Raw genomic sequence first — 17,685 nt, 5'->3', positions numbered from 1 at the left:
TTCTTGTCATACCTCGCTGAAGATTTGTAATGCACAAGAGCGAACCTTGGCTTTATCTCTTGGGATACACTGCCACTAAACAGCCCCGAGACCTTGACTGCCTGCAAAACAACGCAGCAGCTGCGAGACTAGTGATGGGAGTGGAAGTGATAACGCTCTTTGAAAGGAATCAGACCTCGTATCTGTTCTCTGAGAGGGGGCTCACAGTGCAATCTCTTCTTAACCTTCCAGCATCACTAACACGAGATACATGTGTACACATTACACAACATTAATTAAGTTATCATTATATTGTTACATTCAGCTCTGTCGTCACCTTATTAGGAGTTCATTCAAATGCCACTAATGGACTCGCTTGTGGATGTGCTGAAGGACGACTCATCTGACCATATCATTTTTTACAGACCAGTGCTACTGAACTCTTACATGTGCATTCATCTTTGTAATGATTGGTTTATGCACTGCAACCCTACTATAACATCTATATCTATAATATCTAATATAACACTCTAGCCCGATTTACTGATGTCAGTCAGTCACTGTTCCTACTGAAACACTAGTTGTACCTATCTGTGTTACTTCTGGTTTGTTCAACCAAAAAAGGAAATGGGAAAGTTGCATGGTTATTAACCAACTGGAGTCTCTGTTACCTGACTGATGTACATAAATAAAAATGGATAATCATGTGCTCATCTAACTCTCAGCAAGCAAGCTTGTTTCCCCAAATACCAAATCATTCCTTTAAATGACCTTGAGAAAGCAGCTTTAACATTATTTAAAGTAAGGTAACATTTCAGTGTTTTCTGAAAGTGGCCACGTTGCAAAGATCATTTCTGACTTTGTCACTTTCAGACGGGCCTTTGTTGTCATCCATAATTCTAACTGCACAATGAAAGCACATTGTGCTTTTCACTTACTTTTTTTCTACTTTCAATAACATGTGTAATCTGGATCTAACCTATATCCTGTGGGTGAAAAAAACTGAGAATCCACAGTTTAAATCATCAAGGACACCATATTCCTACTTTGGCAGCGTGTCGTCCAGTTAGTGAGAGGGAAAGGTGGGAGGATATAACTCCCATCCTCTGGAGCTTGACCCATTCAAAACAAGCGATTGAGAAAGGTCTGCCCACACAGGCGCACACTCAGACAGTGCAGTATGATGGTTGGGAATATTTTCTACTATGGAGCGTTGATGCTGTGTTGGGCACGACTCTGTGTGGCCCTGCATGTCCCACATGGCCAGGACCTGAGCCAGGACCCCACAGGGACAGGTCAGACTACTCTAACCATCTGGATGCATCTAAACTTTTCAGTTTTCAAGTGTGTACTCTAATGTATTTCTTATTCAATTCAAAGGAGTTGATAACACAGTGATCTCCGTGGAGACCGGGGATGGTTTAGATGGTAAAAATGCGCCAGCAACAACCTCATCAGCCTCCGCGGGGGCTTGTCCCGTCCCTCACAACGCTCCGTGCTTTGTGGATGACACGTTTTCAGCCCTTCGTGAAAGCATGGGGAGCGACGGTGAACTCACAAACAGCAGTTTGATACTGTTTGGGATCTGCACTTCATCGTCTGAGAATTCATCAGGCTACGTCTTGTTAGAGCTGGCTCAGGAAACAAGCAGAACCCAGAGAAACGGATTGAAGATTGTGTATCCAGCTGGAGGTAACATGGCTCTCTGAGTGCAGACGTTTCTTAAATGTTTATTTTTATCTTACAGCATCTGTTATTTTCCACAACAGTGCTGGTGGCAGATGAGCACGAGAGGGTAATGATCAAGTTGACCTTTGACCTCCCACAGTCTCCTTTGCTCAAAAGGAAACCTGTGCTGCTCTTGACGTTTGAAAGTCCACTCAAAGGAGGAGACCTGGACGTCACTTTCACTAGTCAGCTGCTGCAGCCGAACACCCAGGTAAAGCAGGGCGCGGGGTGAAGTGTGCTGCAGGTTATGTTTTCATAAGGGCGACGCTTAAGGTACCAAGCCTGCAGATTTCACAGGGTTTACAGTAAAGACTGTTCTCCACTGAGTCGTCCTGTTTTTTTTTGTTGCTTCCAGTCTGTGTGCATTTCAGGAGAAACACAGTACATACTGCTGCCAGGAAAAGCATCACAGAGCCACATTCACCAGAAATGGACACTTTCTGTTGAGACTAAGTCCCCTGAAATGAGTAAGATCCCATGCTACGTACATGTATGTTGTTTTCACTTTGCTGTTTAATGTGCACTCTTCTCACATTTCCTCTCATTTCCTCTCATTGCAGAAGAAAGCCTAAAAGCCATCCTAATTGGTGGAAAATCAGGAAATAACATCAGCATGACTCCACTTCTGCTTTTTTCTGAAGAAGCAGGAACTGAGACAAGGTTGTTTTAACTTTCATGTTCCCCATTTCAAATTTACCAGACTGCATTCAGTTTGATGCCGAGTCCAAATCTTTTACTCTCTTTCAGACATGTTTCACACTCATGTCCAGCCCCTTCACAGACCGTCTCCTTCATCTGTGGGCTGAAGCGGTTGCTGGGTGAGCTCTTGCCTCAGGACCACCCTAACTCCCCTCCGCTCCAGCTGGATTCCCTACAATCCTTGCCTCCTCTCACAATTGGCTTATCGTCCAGTGAGACCCTGCTAGCAGGACTGATCAACTCCTCAGCCCCCACCGTCTTCTCCTTCACTCACTGGCGCGCCACGCTTCAGATGAATCACGGAGAGCTGTCTCTGTCCCCTGCACTGGTGGAGGAGCTGAGGCGGAGGCTGCAGCAGACTATGATACAGATACAGGACATAATAAGGGAGGAGGACGTAGGTCACAGGGCCTCAGAGATGCTGGGTAGGCTCAATGAACTCAGTGCGTTTCCAGAGAAGGAACCAGCAGCAGGTGATGAGTGGTTTTGGATCAGTGGTTCCTGACCTTTCAACACCACCTGTCCATTTTGAATGTTCTCATTTTAAACATAATATTTAACTTAAGTGGATATAAAAATGTATTAAATATTATTTTTCATATATTTCTCTGGCTCAGTTTTTAGGTTAACTACTAACATTTCTATATTTATATGAATCAATTACTTGAATTAGTCGCCCCATTTATGACTTATTTCAAACTATTACTGGTTTGAAATCACAGCAAACAAGCAAAAGACTAAACCATACATTTGGATTTCTTGTTTTGCTACTTTTTCATAGTTGTGTCTGTTTTCTTGTCTGCATGTAACAGGAGGGAGTCAGTACCGTACATTTCTCCTGCTGAAGGCCCTGCAGACTGTGGCCCGCGCGTATGTGGTGCAGAGAGGTCTGCGGGCCACTAGAGCTGACCCCAGCAATCCAGCGAGGGGCGACGTCTGTGGCCTCAGAAGCCTCGTCGTGTCCTTCGAAAAGCACGTTGTGGGTCCAAACTCCGCCAACATCAACAACTGTCATGGATCCTGTAGGTTCCCCCTGGCCAATAGCAACAACCACGCCGTCCTGCTCAATGCTCACATTGGGAGTGAGAATGTGGACGAGCGGCCTCCGTGCTGTGTGCCTGTGGCCTACGAAGCCCTGGAGGTGGTGGATTTAAATGAACATGGAACTTACCTCTCCATTAAACCAGATATGGTGGCAAAGGAGTGTGGATGCCGCTAGATCTATTTTCTTTTGTACAGTATATATTTGTGACACCAAAGATATTTTACTAGTGTTGTTTAACAATCACTGTAGCTCTTAGTGTATCTTCACTGGCACTAATTGTATTTATTCACACAGTATTAACACTGTACACTGGGGTAAAATGCACATATTCATGCATATTCATTTACACAGGCCTGATCATATCCATTCGGAGTAGATGCACAGAAAGAATGTTTTTCACTCTTACAAATAATCAATCACAATTCAATAAGTTTATTGAAAACAAAATATTTGAAAAAAAATCATCCAGAATTGGTATAGAATTCAAATGAGAGCCTCTAAGTTAGTAATACTAAAAGGAAGTCGTTTGATTGAACTGAACATTGAATTGATAAATATTTCTTACCAACAAAAACAACAGCATCATTTGAATCAAATATATTAAATTATAATAAAATTGCATTCAAAACATACTGAATACTGTTTATATTCTTTATATTCTCTAATCAGAAACCTGCTATTGTGACAGCAGGTTTCAAGAACCATCTGTTTCTTGACCATTCACCTTTATTCTTTAGTTTTGGGTTTCATGATTGTTTTGTTGCTAATTGGCTTTTTTCTTCTTCTTATCACTCCAACTTCTTCAGATCCCCTCCACCACGTGAAACTGTCCCATACAGAGATCTGACGGCAACACAAATTCAAATAGCGACTCAGTGACAATTAAAGTGTCTTTTATAATATAGTTTTGTTGTACTTCAAGGGAAGTGATTACACTTTATTCTTTATTATTGTGTACTGTATCTTACGAGTCTGATGTAACTAAATACAGAAAGACAGATTTGTGCCATAGAAGACGTCACAAAGTTGTTAAACCTTCATAAACTATAAACTCTAAAACAGACTAACCATAATAAGTAAAATTCAAATGTAATATGCTGTGCTAGCATGATTTAGTGACTCCCTGTTTGACTGCACTCAAAATACACATTTAATAATAATCATATGTTTCTCCCATTAACCTGACATTAACTAAACCTCAGTGCTATCAAGCATTTCAAAGTATTTGGGTTAATTCAAACTTTATAAATCATTTAAATAGGGTGGTAAAATGTTGTTCTGTACTGTTGTTTACATTAGTAAAATTACAAAAAAAGTTAATATGGAGCCTGGTATTAGTGGTGAAATGGTCTCGTCAGGGAATCTTTATAACATATTAGTATTTTAAAACTACACACAGAGGTGTAAACAAGAGTCTCTATTAATTTGTTTTTTCCAAACAACAATCTGATATGATTATTGGTCTTTGTGAAAGGAGGACAGTTATGGACTATACCTGAGGTATTGAACCATCCTGTAGATTTCCAAAGAAAGTCCTTATACCTGTCTCCTCAACAAAACAGTCCAGAGCATCTAGAACACAAAATGATATAAAAAATACATCATCTTTTAGCCAACAAGTCTACGTAACTCTCAAATTGTGCTCTTTCTGTATCTGAAGTGATGACATCACATGATGACAGCACTCACCATGTAACTCTTGCACCCCTGAGCTCACAACGAGAACGACCAGTGCCACCACTAAGCACCGGTTCATGGTAAATCCCTTCCATGGATTAGGAACATCACTCAAATTTTCAATGGACAGAATCCGCTCATAAGACACTAAAGAAAGACCCAAACAGACCAGTCAGTCAGATACATGCAGCCACAGCTGCTGTAACATTCAGGCTGTTTAGGGTGGACAGATTTCTTACTTATGTTTTCTGATGTTCCAACTCTGATGTCTTCAGTCTTTAATGTTGAGGTCTACGTCTATAATTGCATCCAAAAGGAAGTTGTAAGTTATAACAGTTAAGATATAAAAAGTTATGTGCACTGTCTTTCAAACTGTACTGCATGTCACAGACTAACATAGGCTCGCTTAAAATAGGCACCTGCAGCTAGTAGAAAAAAACAAACGATCAGACTTGATGTTAATATGAACCACTGCACATGAAAAAGAAACATACCTGATGTGACGCTTCAGTTTTGCTTCACCATGAAATGAAAGGTTGGCACAACAGTGTCGATGGCGGCTTTTGATCTGACCAGAGGCCGTGCTTTACACACCCTGCACCATGCTCCTTTGCCCCTTGACTGACAGACACAGATGCCAGGGAAATGACATTCATAGCGTGAACTGTTGCTGTTTATGCTGATCCAGTGAAGCTACAGGTGAACAAGAGTTATAAACATATATCTACATGCCACTGATAAGAAAATCAAGCGAGATGGAATAAAAATATGTTTTGATTAATTTTGACTTATTCTTGGCCTGAAAAAAAGGACCTTACCTGCTGACACACTAACAGCAGCAGTTGATGGTGGGGACAGTGATTTCATTATTCATACCTCTATAGGTCACATTTCAGTCTCACACTGATTCAAGTCTCTTCTTCACTCTTATGACAAGGTGGTAGGAGACCTCAAATGTCTCCTCCTTTCTGTGTGGAGTTCTCCTTGGCCCTGCATGGGTTTTCATGGACGGATGGTTATGAATGTTCAGATCCAAACAGTAACTTAATGACCCTCTAACTGGATATGTTAAACACAAGTATGAATGAGCACTACATGTGCGTATTTCTGATATGCTGGATTAACTTCCAGCACACAGACAACTGCTGAAAATGAGCAATATTCACATATGCATATAACAATACACATTTCTTTATTCTTAAGAAATTGCTATATGTTAGAATTAATTTTTTGAATAACAAAATGAGATAGTTTATTATTTAAAGCACTGGTCTATTAATTTTAGATGTTTACTGAGGGGTGTACAACTTGGCTGACTCCAGATCAGCCCAAACTTCTTGGATTTCCACATAAGACAGCAGTTGCATGTTTTCCGTCGGTCATAGCGTCGTCAAACCTTCAACAATAGACAAATAGACGTGACAGATGTGAAACGTTTCATAAAACATTTGTGACACAATCAAGCTGCAAAACAGGCTTTCGGAGCGGAAGTGACGTAAACGTTTCGTGTCGCGCTCCGCCCCGCCCACCGTTACCTGCAGCTCCCACAGCTCGACAGTGACGAGAGGAGCGGACAGAGCGAGGAGCTAGTGCGGACGCTGGCCGGATGGTTAAATCTAACCTACAGACGATTTTGAATAGTCATTGTTTTGTTAGAGAAAAAGAGAGAAACCTAGCCGAGATGCCCGTTATTGAGAAATCCAGTAATAAACCTGAAAGTGAAAGGTATGTCGGTGTAGTCGATGTGAATTGTTAAAAGCTAACTAAGCAAGCTAACGTCAAGCTACGTTTTAAATCGCGGCCTAGCTGTTTAGCTAGCGGAGGAGTAGCTAAGCTAACACTAATACGTATGTTTCTTGTTGAGGTAGCAGAACAGCTTTGTTTAAATGATTTAATATATTTCTAAAATACATTTCCAGTCACATTTATTTGATACAACTCCGCAAAACGTCAATATTAAATGGCCCCTAATTTACATCGACGTATGAACGATTGCGTAACAGTGGTAGCTGTTGATGTCCGCTTTCTAGCTTCCTAGCTTGGGTACTGCTAATGCTAACGCACAGGCTAATATGTGAAACGCAACAGAAATTGGTATCTTAGATGTTGAGATGCTAGCTAGCTAACGTTAAGCGTGTGGACTGATAACAATATGTCACCAGCTTGTTATTAATCAGAATATATCGAGGGGTGAGTAAGTGTATTAATCCGTTATTTGGCGTTTGTTGGCTCGACTTTCATGTTGATGTCAACGGAGGGGGATTACTAGCTGCTTTAGCTTATTGCTATCGCTCCAGTACGTTAACGCGTAATTTAGCCTTGACAGCGAAAACTGTCAGTGGCAATAACATCACAGTAGTTTGATTATACATTATTTAGATACACAATATTACACAGTAAACATTTATATGATGTTATATGATGTTAGCTTGTTGCTAACTAACGTAGTTAAAGCCTGGCTGAATTGATCATATGTGATTGTGTTTTTTTCCGTTTCGCCCTCGGGCTCAGGTGCTAGCTAACGTTAGTTAAACATCAGGGGAAGATGAACCAGCTTTGTTTACTGTCGGGCAGTAACTGAGATAGTTAATCAGCGCTTAAAATTGCCTTTCCCGTGTGCTTCGATTTAACCTTGTATTGTATTAATCATTGTGGGGGCCTTTGGCAGGCAGTGGACGAGGCTGTTTATCAGGCTCTATAGTGTTGTGAAGGACTCATAGGAAATTTCCACTGCACTGTGAAGGGGGAGGGGGCGTTTAGGGAAGTTTATTTTCAGCCTTTTCTATTAACCCTGATGCCTTTTGGCATTTATTTTATGGTTCTAACCACAAATATGTTTTTATTTAATTCTCTAGTTATAGAAAGTTATGTTGAGAAATATGATTTTCTTTATAGGCCATATCTTTTTAAAAGGCGTCTGCAGGTGTCTTAACTGAAAAATGCTCAGCTACTGATCTTCATCTACTCATAAGATGAGACTTTTACATTAGCATGTCATTTACATTTACATTGTCCGTCTAAAATTCTAACCTATTCCCTGAACAGTTAAATTATGATATTACTGTAGAGATGAGTGGTCTTTGATACATTTATACATGGCAAAGGTCTCTTATGCAAGCAGATGCTCAAGAGATTCATCGTTCATGTGATCAGAGCGTCTGTATTTTCCAGGACAGCCTGAGGAGCAAGTTTGTGTTGCTGCCTGTGGTGTGTGTAGGGATTTCAAATAATTCTAAATGGAGACGTTGAAAAAAAAACCCCTTGTGCTGTGTATTATTTTGAAAGCATGAAAATGTTGCTTTTAAGGTTTATTTAAAGATGTTAATGGATTTTTACCATAATCTGATATTGGGATTTACATAGAACCAGTGTTGCCTCAGCTATGAGAGGGACAATATTTCTCATTTGGAATTCACACATCTTCTTCACATATAGCACAGCAGTGACATTTGCGTAAGAGAGCATCTGTGAGCTTTTGAGTTGCTGTGGCAGCACTGCTTATGTTAATGGGTTTTGCTTCTAATAGAAGCTCTGAGAATATTTGTACTCTTAACACTGTAAATGCGTGCAGCCACACACACTATTTGCACAAGAAATGCAAGCAAACTGTAACAAGCACTTTGACTGCCATTAAAACGCCTCAGATCACTTGATAAAGTGATGTTTCTCCTGTCGGTTGTAAACTCGAGCAGTGTGGTTAGTGCTGTATGAAAGTAGGCTAATGGTTATAGAAACAGATCCTGTTGCAGCCTTCTGTTAAGAATTGCAACAAGTGTAAAGTTTAAGCAGACAAACCAAGGAACCAGTTAAAAGTCACCCTGCAGGGGGCAGTAATGTGGATTGTATAGAGATGTGAAGATTTTTAGTGAATATTTGACTAATAGACAAAAAATTATGTTGTAGTGTAACATAAACCATTCTCTCTTCCAAGAGCCAAATGCTGGGCACAAGCTTTCGCCTTTTTTTTTGTCTAAAGATTTACTCACCTATAGCAAATGTTTTACTTTCTTTTTGCAGATAAATCACTCATGTCTGCTGCTTATATTAGTAGTTTAAATTGGTGTTTCCTACGAGAACTTTCAGTGGCTGCCCTACTTATGATGACTCAATGTGTGTGCATGTTTTTTTTCACCCTCCAGTATTTCCAGTCCCAGGAGGTGCTCCCGCTGTTGCAGTAACCCGTGTCCGGGGCCTCTGTGGTGCTCCTGATGCCCCTCTCCCACCCCTGAAGATCCCAGGTGGGCGAGGGAATGACCAGCGGGATCGCAATCTTTCAGCTAAGCTATTCTATTCTGTAAGTTAAAGCACCTTTTCAATATTGTTTGAGCACACTAACTTCTTGTTGCAAGGGTGTTATTGGTTTTGGGAAGGAAGAAATGCAGTGTGACCCTGTCTCGAGCCAACAGTGCAGGAAGACGAGTTTGTCGACTTTGAGAGATACAAAGGCAGTTATTTGTAATTCAGCACTCAGTGAAACAAACGTCATTGTTTTAGTCAAAGGCCACATGACTATGACAACTTACCTTTTTATCATTGTCACTGTGGTTCCCTTTTCACCATTCTAAATTTAAGTAGCCACAGATGAGTTTTTTTTTTTAATTGTTTTTTCTCCTGTACTCTGTAGTTAGAACTTTATAATTGATGTCATGTGTCGTGAGAGTATTTTTCTTGTTTACCACTGTTCTCCTGCTGTCCTTTAGGATGCTCAGTTGCTGGTTCTTGAGGAACCTCCTCCTGCTAATGGCAGAGTGCGTTTCTTGCTCTTTGAGCCCCGTCGATCTGAAGGCAAGCACTGTGTCTGGAGGTTGGCGCTGAAAGGGAGGAACATTTACGTTGAAATCCCCCCTGGAGCTTTGCCTGAGGGCAGCAAAGACAGGTTGGTAGGCGGAGTGTTTTTGTTCATGTCATTTAAAAAAAAAAAAAAAAAATTAGAGGTTTAAACAAGTTTAGGAAAAAATGTACCATGATGTTTTGTTATATAGTAGAACTGTTTCTGTTATCATGTGAAGTAATTTGTAGAAATATATACGTAATGAAACAATCATCAATAACTGTTTTCTGAAAGGTGTATTAACTTTCTCCCTATAATACATTTACTTTTCTTGTTTGTCTTGGTTCTTTACAGTTTTGCTCTTCTGTTGGAATTTGCTGAGGAGCAGCTTCAGGTTGATCACGTATTTATCTGTTTTCACAAGAACCGTGATGACAGAGGTGAGAACTTTAATATGAAATTTATTCACACGTGTAAATTTTGTAATTTAGCCATTATGGAAAGAGTATTTTCTTTTTTTAGTTAAGTTGTATCATTTTTATTACCTGTATGAGGTTTCATTAATGTATTTTAAGTGACAGCAAGAGGACTTACATAGTTTATGTCGTGTGTCCTCAGCATCCTTGCTGCGTACATTCAGTTTCCTGGCTTTGAGATTGTGAGACCGGGTCATCCCCTTGTCCCTCCCGCCCTGACGCTTTCTTCATGGCTTACAGCATCGAGCGAGACTCCTCTGATGACGATTGATTGACGCTGAGCAGTTACAAATGTTGTCCTTACTTAGATCTATAGCCTCACACCTTTATAATTTCGCTGAACTTTAATAAATTATTAAAGTTCAGTGTGTTTCCCATCAGAGGTTCCTTTTTTTGTTGGTGTTACCTTTACCTACCTACCATGTGCTGTATTTAAATGATATTTGCACTAGGTAAGATGTTAATATACCAGGAATGTAAAGCAAGTGCCCACATGATACCTGGGCTGTGTTTTTGCCACGGTGTTACTTTCCATGATGTGTAGTGCTGAACCCCCTCAACCCCAACCCACCCCCCAATTCCAATCATCTCCACGTTGTAATATTTATGATAAAATTGACTTCATCTTACTCATGTAAGTAGACGTGTTTTCATAGTAATCATTTGATTCTCCTGTTGATATTGTTTTTTTTTTTAATATGTGCATGAAATTCATTTGTTTCACTTGGTAGAAGTCTGCATGTTGTAACTGTACTAAATAAAAGTGCTCACCTGAAACGTATTGTTGTTGAGTATAAAGTTGTTGTAACTGGATCACAGTGCGTTGTCTGACCACACCTATATAAAAGTATTGATGCTGGTAACAGATTCATAGTTTGATAAGGGGTTTTCTTATACTGCCACATGTAATTAGTCTGGTAATTTCTTATAATAGGTACTGAGGCATTTAGTCACTAACACAAGTCATCTTCATTAATCATACAGTAACGTCAGTGAGGATCATCATTTTTATTTAATGGGAATTGGTACAACACTGAAATCTATATTTCAAACCATTCCAACTACTTCCTGTAACTAATAAGAAGGAAATAAAGTGGAAAAAAGGGTAGCGTTTTAATAATGGAAATCTATATTTCAAACCATTCTACTTCGTAACTATAAGAAGGAATAAGTGGAAAAAAGGGTAGCGTTTATAATGGATTTGTAATCTTGCACAGAACTGACCAACAAAAGATAAGTCTTAACTAATCAAACAAAAATTGCCAAAAAAATGCAGCAAGTGCAGTCGCAATATTATATTACACATTTAATATAATTAGCATTAGAAATTCAAAGTGCAGTATTTTATTAGACACATAGAGACACAGTACGTGGACTTACTTATTGATAAATGAAGCAAAGATTTCATTGTTTGGACAAAGTTACATTTACAGACAGACTGGACAATTTCACACAATGACTGCAAACATCAGTCAACCTTCAGATTGAGCCAGAGCTGACTGGTCACACTCACAACTGTCTCAGGGTCTGTAAAGGACAGATACTGCAGGCACATGCAGTCGTCCCAGCTGAGAGCAGACTGATCCTGGATCAGGCCCTTCTCTGCCAATCTCATCACCAGCAGAGCTCGTTTGATCGTCAGCCAGTTGTGTACAGCTGTGGTTGTGTAGCCTCTGAGATTGAAGAGAGGTACACGGGGGCCCCAGAGGAGCACTTGAAGCATTGCCACCATGTCAGCCATCTGGGGCCCGGTGCTCTCATTCTGGAGCAACGAGGAAATATACAGGAGTCCACTTCTGTACGAAGACTTGAACGGAGTTGGACCTTGTGAATACAGGCAGTGTTGAATTAAGGCTGCAATCTGGGATTTGACTGAGACAAGGGAATGAGGCTCAGGCTGAGCAGAAAATCTAGGGGTCAACACTACACGAGCGGAACCACGCGTCCTCCATAGAGCCTGGATGCTCCCTTTTTTCTCTGTCTTTTCCCACTCCATCCTATCCCTCGCTCTGCTCGTCTCAGAAACTCTCTTCCCCTCAGGCGTGTCTTGTTTAAGCTTGTTTTCGCTCCCGTCCCTCTCTCTGCTGGGCCACACTAGAAGGATGTCCCGGGGTCTGAGCTCTGCTGCAGTGGCGCTGACGTTGTACAGATGTTGTGAAGCTGTTAATATCTGCACCAACAGAACACATAGCTGTCTGTCATAAACCAGACGCTCTGTGCTCTGCAGTGAGCTGCTGTCAAGAACAAAGTCCTCTAGAGTGACATGTGGCAGGTCTCTCACAATGCTCACAGAGTGTCCCTGCAGGAGGAGAGACTGAATTGAGGGCAGACTGGTGTTTGTTAGATGTTTGTCAGACTCTGTGCTGCCTCCACATGGTGATTTAGAAGCAGTGCAGCCTATCTTTAAAGGAGATGACAGATCTTGTCCATAAGAATAGATGGGATCATCTCTTAGGGTGTTGCTGGGTTGGAAATAAACAATAACATCGTCCACATTAACATGTGATGAATTGTGTTTGGTGTCAGCTGATATCCGTTTGTGTACCTGCACAGAAAGAAGGATAAAAAAAAAAAACTTCAAGAACCAAACATTATAATTAGAAAAGTTTCACACTGCAAATTAAAGTGTTAAATATATATATATATATATAAAAAAAAAACTTTTGGTCTTCCTGTTGCAGTGACACCTGATGACATTTAAGAGGAAGCGTTATACCGCAGTGCAGTGCCACAGCTACCAAGGTTGATAAAGATCATGTTTGCTGCTCTGTGCTAGTTGCATAACACTTTTTTATTCTAAAGGAAATTTAAAAAGTGCAACATATTTGAAGCAATAAAAGTAGAGCTCTTCCAAAGAACATGCATGAAAGCGTGTAGAGCATGTTGTAGTATAGGTGCAGTATAGAAAAGAGCTGTGGCATTACCTTTAAACCAAGCACCCTCCCTGGGAACTTGGGACTATGCACGCTGTAGTAGACAGTGTCTCCAATCAGCTTTGGCTCGCTCCCCCCATATAACAGGAAATCCTGAGGCTGGTATGGGCTGACCTCCCTCTCCGAGGTCTCTCTTTGCGCCCAAGCAACCCATTGTGACCTGAGGCAAGGGGCCTCTTCCATTTGGTAGGGGGGCTCAAGCCGCGGCAATACATAGTTCTGATCAAAAACAGCAGCAGGTGAGGAAGGGGAGTGACGGAGAGTCATCCACTCATGACCCCCACCCCTTCCTCGTCAGGACAAAGGGAACCCCGGGGTGGAGGCACAGCAGTGGTGGTGGTGGGCAGGGAGGCATGGGTTCGGACCAACGCCAGAACCTCAGAAGCAAAAGACCCCTAGTGAACTGGGAAATTGAAGACTAGCAAGCAGCACACGATCAAACCTCTCATATCTGCTGCCGCCAGCAGTGACCGGGGATTCTGAGCGGCAAGGTGGGAGTCATCCGGACAGTCTCTTCAACAACGGGATCATCTGTGTGAGCAGTAATTTGGGGTCTCAGTTCCCTCGTGGATGACCTCATCCTTACGAGTCCTTGTTTGGGGCTCCAGAACAGCACCTCCACAGGGACTGGGACGCCACGGCTCGTCAATGGACATTCTGCCTTAGAAGCTTTTCCAGTGCTGGCTGCAGGGGGAGCGGCCTGGGAGGTGAGTAACTCATTGTGGTGATTATCACGTTTGTTGAACAGTCAGAGGAAGGTCTGAGTTCTAGCCGGGGGTCATATGTGTAGGTTTTATTGCAAGGCAATGGGGGTGCTGCTAACAAACAAGGTGGAGTGGAGGCCAGTGCTGCTGTCCGTTCTGTCTCCTCACTACAGTTTGACTCTCTGTGCTGACTCGCTTGACTGGCTGCTTGATGCTTACAGTTAGACACACCCTCAGAAAATGTTCTTTTATAATAGTAGATAGATTTTAACAGAAAAAAAAATATTTTGTCATGAAATCTGTGATTAACCATATTAGGAGGAGTTTTCTGTTTGGTTTTAATGGAGGTGTCATTTGTTTAATTTTGACATTTTTTCTGTGGGTGGTGAAGGTGCATTTCAGAGGCCCATCATTTGGAGTAAAAGTAATTAAGAACTCAGGTTTTGCTGTGATAAAAGCTCACCGTTTGAGGGCATCCTTAATTGGCCCACTGATTTGGATTCAATCTGTGCACGTCACAGTGAACTGACTCTGTGTTGCTGTCTGTGTGCTTGGGTAATCTTGCTTTGCGAATGGCAGCAGTGTGGCTCAGTCCCCTTGCTTCTCTCGTTGTCCCCTACCTCTCACGCCCTTTGGCTGCTGTTATCTGCTCTCTCGTCCCCCCGTTTCCACACACTCTTTCGCCCTCCTCCTCCTCCATTCCATTGGCGTATGTGATTTTGCAGGTGATTCACCATGTGGTACCCTCAGTGTCCCCCTCCCATCAGTTTGGGGTGGCGCTGGCCCACCTCAGGAGGCCTCACTCTCTGCTCATCTCTCCTCCTCTACCTCCTCCCAAAGCCAGCAGCACTCCTCACCCCAGCAAGCTCCACGCGCCTGGTGTCTTGGTCCCTTCACCTCTCCCTCTTCTCCCAGAGCACACAGCCGCACCCAGTCATCCTGCATAGCCCTTCTCCTCCCACACTCTCTTGCCCCCTCCGCACCACTGCACAGTTGCCGTCCGCCGTCAGCCCCATGCGGCCGACGCCCCCATCCTCTCGGTCAGGACTCACTCCACTCCTCCCGTCTTTCGCACTCCTCTCTCACCACCAAGAGCCAGTCCATCTCTCCTCTCCATCTCCTCCCCACGCGCTGCCTCTTCGCGTCTGGCTCTGCTGCTGCTGCAGCTACTGCCTCCCTCTCTCTCCTCTTCTTCTTCTTCGCTGTCCAGCCTCCTCTGCGTCTCGTCATTTGCAGTGCACTAATTCCCCTCGGCGGACGCCTCCACACCGGCCAGCAGCCTCAGGTGGTGGTGGGAGGCAATGTGGAGGACGCAGGGTATGCCATGGTAAACCCTACAAACCACCTCCCCACTTCCCGGGAGCCCGTCCTAGATAGGGTTTGGGGCTGAGGTGAAGGGGGAAGGGTGGGGAGGTGAGGGGCAAAAGGCAATCGTAGAGTGGAGAGAGGGAGGGAGAACTGGTAGGCAGTGAGAGACACAGGTACCTGTGTATACATGCTCCAAAAGCAGTGTTTCCTATTGAACAAGGTAAGGACTTTGTTGGGTTTAAGATATATTTAAAAAAAATCAAAAAAACATTCAGGATCAGAAGTTTGGATTGTAAATGTGACGGAGGTTTACAGTGTTGTCTTTATTTATTTTTACGCTGATTTATAACCGAGATCATTCATGTTCTCTTCTTTTTTATCCATCCAGGTAAATGAATGAAAACTACACCTCAACATTAATAAACTATGCAAATGTCCAGGTGTGGACCAAGGCACTCTTCTCACTCACTGGTGCTTCAAAATGTCTGCACTACCCGACCGCCTCCAAGAACCGCTTCTGTACTGGATCGTAGACCAACACACACACAACCACACACACACAAAACACACACAAACCACCACTATGTTCCCCTTGAGCAGAATTCTCGGTACTGTCATGTTTATGTGTTTATGTTGGGAATGTAGTTAGTTAATATGTTAAGTTACAACATGGAATCATACCTTTACTGCTGATCTCCAGCACTGAATGAACTGATTTTATCACGCTTGGTTTGATCTTTAAGGGCCTCAAATAATGATTGTCATTTTCTTTGGCTTTTGTGTTTAGTCGCTATTACAGAAACCTAGAGTTAAGAATATGGTCAGTTTTTGATGGAGTTAATGTTATCATGAATCACTGAGTGAAAGCACACAGTCCACCTTATATGAGCTGAGTCCCTGAGTGTCATGCGCCCATCCAAAGTTTCATTTTATATGTGTGAATGTGTGTGCGCACTTAAACACACACATAGGCCATTTCACTGAAACTCTGCTCAGATGTCATGCAGCTCACTCTCTGCGTGCATGCTCCCTCTTAGCTCGTTTTCTTCCTTGTATGAAAGACATGTTGCAGCATATTTGGACTATGAAACAGATAGGGACTTAGCATTTTAGTTTAATTTCACACTGGAAGACGAAGATACAGTTAGTGATGTAGCAGAAAAGGTACAAAATCTGGGCCTGGGTGACGACACACCCATTAAACTCGGGTTAGGTTGATTATTTCCTATATTTTGGTGTGCTGGGGAAAAAAAAAAAAAAGAAAACGAAGGTTTACGTTCAGAAGGCAAAGCGATGAGCTATGAAACATGTCGGTTCAGGCTTCGCTTGGTTTTAGCTCTTAAACTAATATTTCATTTATTTGCTATGAACTAGAGCAAAGCCAAATAGTATAAATAAGGAATTCCCTTTTTGATGTATCCAGTCTTTTTCTTTTCTTTAAATACAGAATATAAAATTTGGCACAAAAATCATTTCCGTCAAATCTTGAAAATATGGCAAATTAAGCAACTTTCAGGGGTGCCAGATGCTTAGCAGAGTTGTGGGCATCTTTTAAAATGCCAATGAAATTCATGAATGAGATGATCCTCGATGTAGATATGTTAGCCACGTTATAAGTAGTTGTTTGAGAGTTGTGGCTGTACTGTTGTTAAGTGGAAAGAGGATCCAGGTGTAAAAGATTACAGTAAAACCACAAAAAACAACTAAATTGTCTGATTTATATTCAACATTTGTTCTCAGTCAATTTGGGGTGAATCCACCTCTTTGTGGGGCTACAGCAGAGCTACAGGCAGGAATGTTGAAACTCTCGTTAAGCTAACTTATCCATATTCTCTTCTGTCTGAATGCGGGTTTAAAAAACAGGTGTAAGGCTCAGATGTGGAGTTGTACTGCATGTTAGTTGCTATGACCACACTAAAACACACGCATGCAGGCAAATCTCACACACGGGGAAAACTGAAATAACCATAACCCAACAACTACTGGCTCTCTTAACACCTTTGGGTTTGCTTTTTTTTTTATTGTTTAATTTGTTTTTGTAAGCAATGTGGTGTACTGTGAATGTGATTCATTCTTCAACTGTATAGTTGGTATTGGTATAATTTTAGATAATGTTATTTATGCTGTCAAGTCGCTCCATTTGCTTGTATGTTTTTCTTTTTTTCTGTTCTTATTTATCCTGAAATGTGTCAGATTGTAGAAAGGCAATGTGTGTGGTACTGAACCGCACAGTCTGAAAACATGGTGCTAAAGGTGGGACGTGCTGAACTAGTTATTCTGGAGTGAAAACATCAAAAACAAATTGAATACTTGGGGCTGTACACGGGACAATGTGTAAAGCCTTTTGGCATTTCTTTCTCATATT

General features: G+C 41.9%; 2 protein-coding genes, 1 long non-coding RNA gene and 1 pseudogene across 3 annotated transcripts; 2 read left to right on the top strand and 2 right to left on the bottom strand.

Moving 5' to 3' along the window:
* The first annotated feature begins 1,126 nt into the window (after window positions 1–1,126).
* LOC113151704 (muellerian-inhibiting factor-like) lies at window positions 1,127–4,277 on the top strand. The gene is made up of 7 exons (XM_026344594.1): window positions 1,127–1,274; window positions 1,360–1,671; window positions 1,749–1,918; window positions 2,063–2,174; window positions 2,268–2,367; window positions 2,455–2,879; window positions 3,219–4,277. Exons 1-7 carry the CDS (start codon window positions 1,160–1,162, stop codon window positions 3,623–3,625), a joined length of 1,641 nt encoding a protein of 546 aa, XP_026200379.1. The 5' UTR covers window positions 1,127–1,159; the 3' UTR covers window positions 3,626–4,277.
* On the bottom strand, window positions 4,161–5,743 carry LOC113151713. Its single transcript, XR_003297805.1, has 5 exons — window positions 5,623–5,743; window positions 5,368–5,425; window positions 5,141–5,275; window positions 4,947–5,023; window positions 4,161–4,294 (listed from the first exon to the last, which is right to left on the bottom strand). It is a non-coding gene; the product is annotated as an uncharacterized LOC113151713 (long non-coding RNA).
* Window positions 5,744–6,651: 908 nt separating this feature from the next.
* LOC113152857 lies at window positions 6,652–10,700 on the top strand (annotated as a pseudogene).
* Window positions 10,701–11,599: 899 nt separating this feature from the next.
* Window positions 11,600–13,575, bottom strand: LOC113152451 (inactive tyrosine-protein kinase PEAK1-like). Its single transcript, XM_026345711.1, has 2 exons — window positions 13,300–13,575; window positions 11,600–12,920 (listed from the first exon to the last, which is right to left on the bottom strand). Exons 1-2 carry the CDS (start codon window positions 13,573–13,575, stop codon window positions 11,844–11,846), a joined length of 1,353 nt encoding a protein of 450 aa, XP_026201496.1. The 3' UTR covers window positions 11,600–11,843.
* Between the last annotated feature and the right edge of the window lie 4,110 nt (window positions 13,576–17,685).

The sequence above is a fragment of the Anabas testudineus genome, chromosome 4 (genome assembly GCF_900324465.2).
Source record: "Anabas testudineus chromosome 4, fAnaTes1.2, whole genome shotgun sequence".
Taxonomy (NCBI): domain Eukaryota; kingdom Metazoa; phylum Chordata; class Actinopteri; order Anabantiformes; family Anabantidae; genus Anabas; species Anabas testudineus.
Note: the sequence above shows the minus strand (reverse complement) of the source record. Positions and strands in the feature narration are given on the sequence as shown.

Bases quoted from the DNA above. Each gene is read 5' to 3' on its own strand.
- LOC113151704 (XM_026344594.1), top strand. From the start codon at position 1,160: ATGATGGTTGGGAATATTTTCTACTATGGAGCGTTGATGCTGTGTTGG. The intron at 1,275-1,359 runs GTCAGACTACTC...TTCAATTCAAAG, and splicing joins CCAGGACCCCACAGGGACAG to GAGTTGATAACACAGTGATC. The intron at 1,672-1,748 runs GTAACATGGCTC...TTTCCACAACAG, and splicing joins GATTGTGTATCCAGCTGGAG to TGCTGGTGGCAGATGAGCAC.
- LOC113152451 (XM_026345711.1), bottom strand. From the start codon at position 13,575: ATGACTCTCCGTCACTCCCCTTCCTCACCTGCTGCTGTTTTTGATCAG. The intron at 12,921-13,299 runs GTAATGCCACAG...CTTTCTGTGCAG, and splicing joins GGAGGGTGCTTGGTTTAAAG to GTACACAAACGGATATCAGC.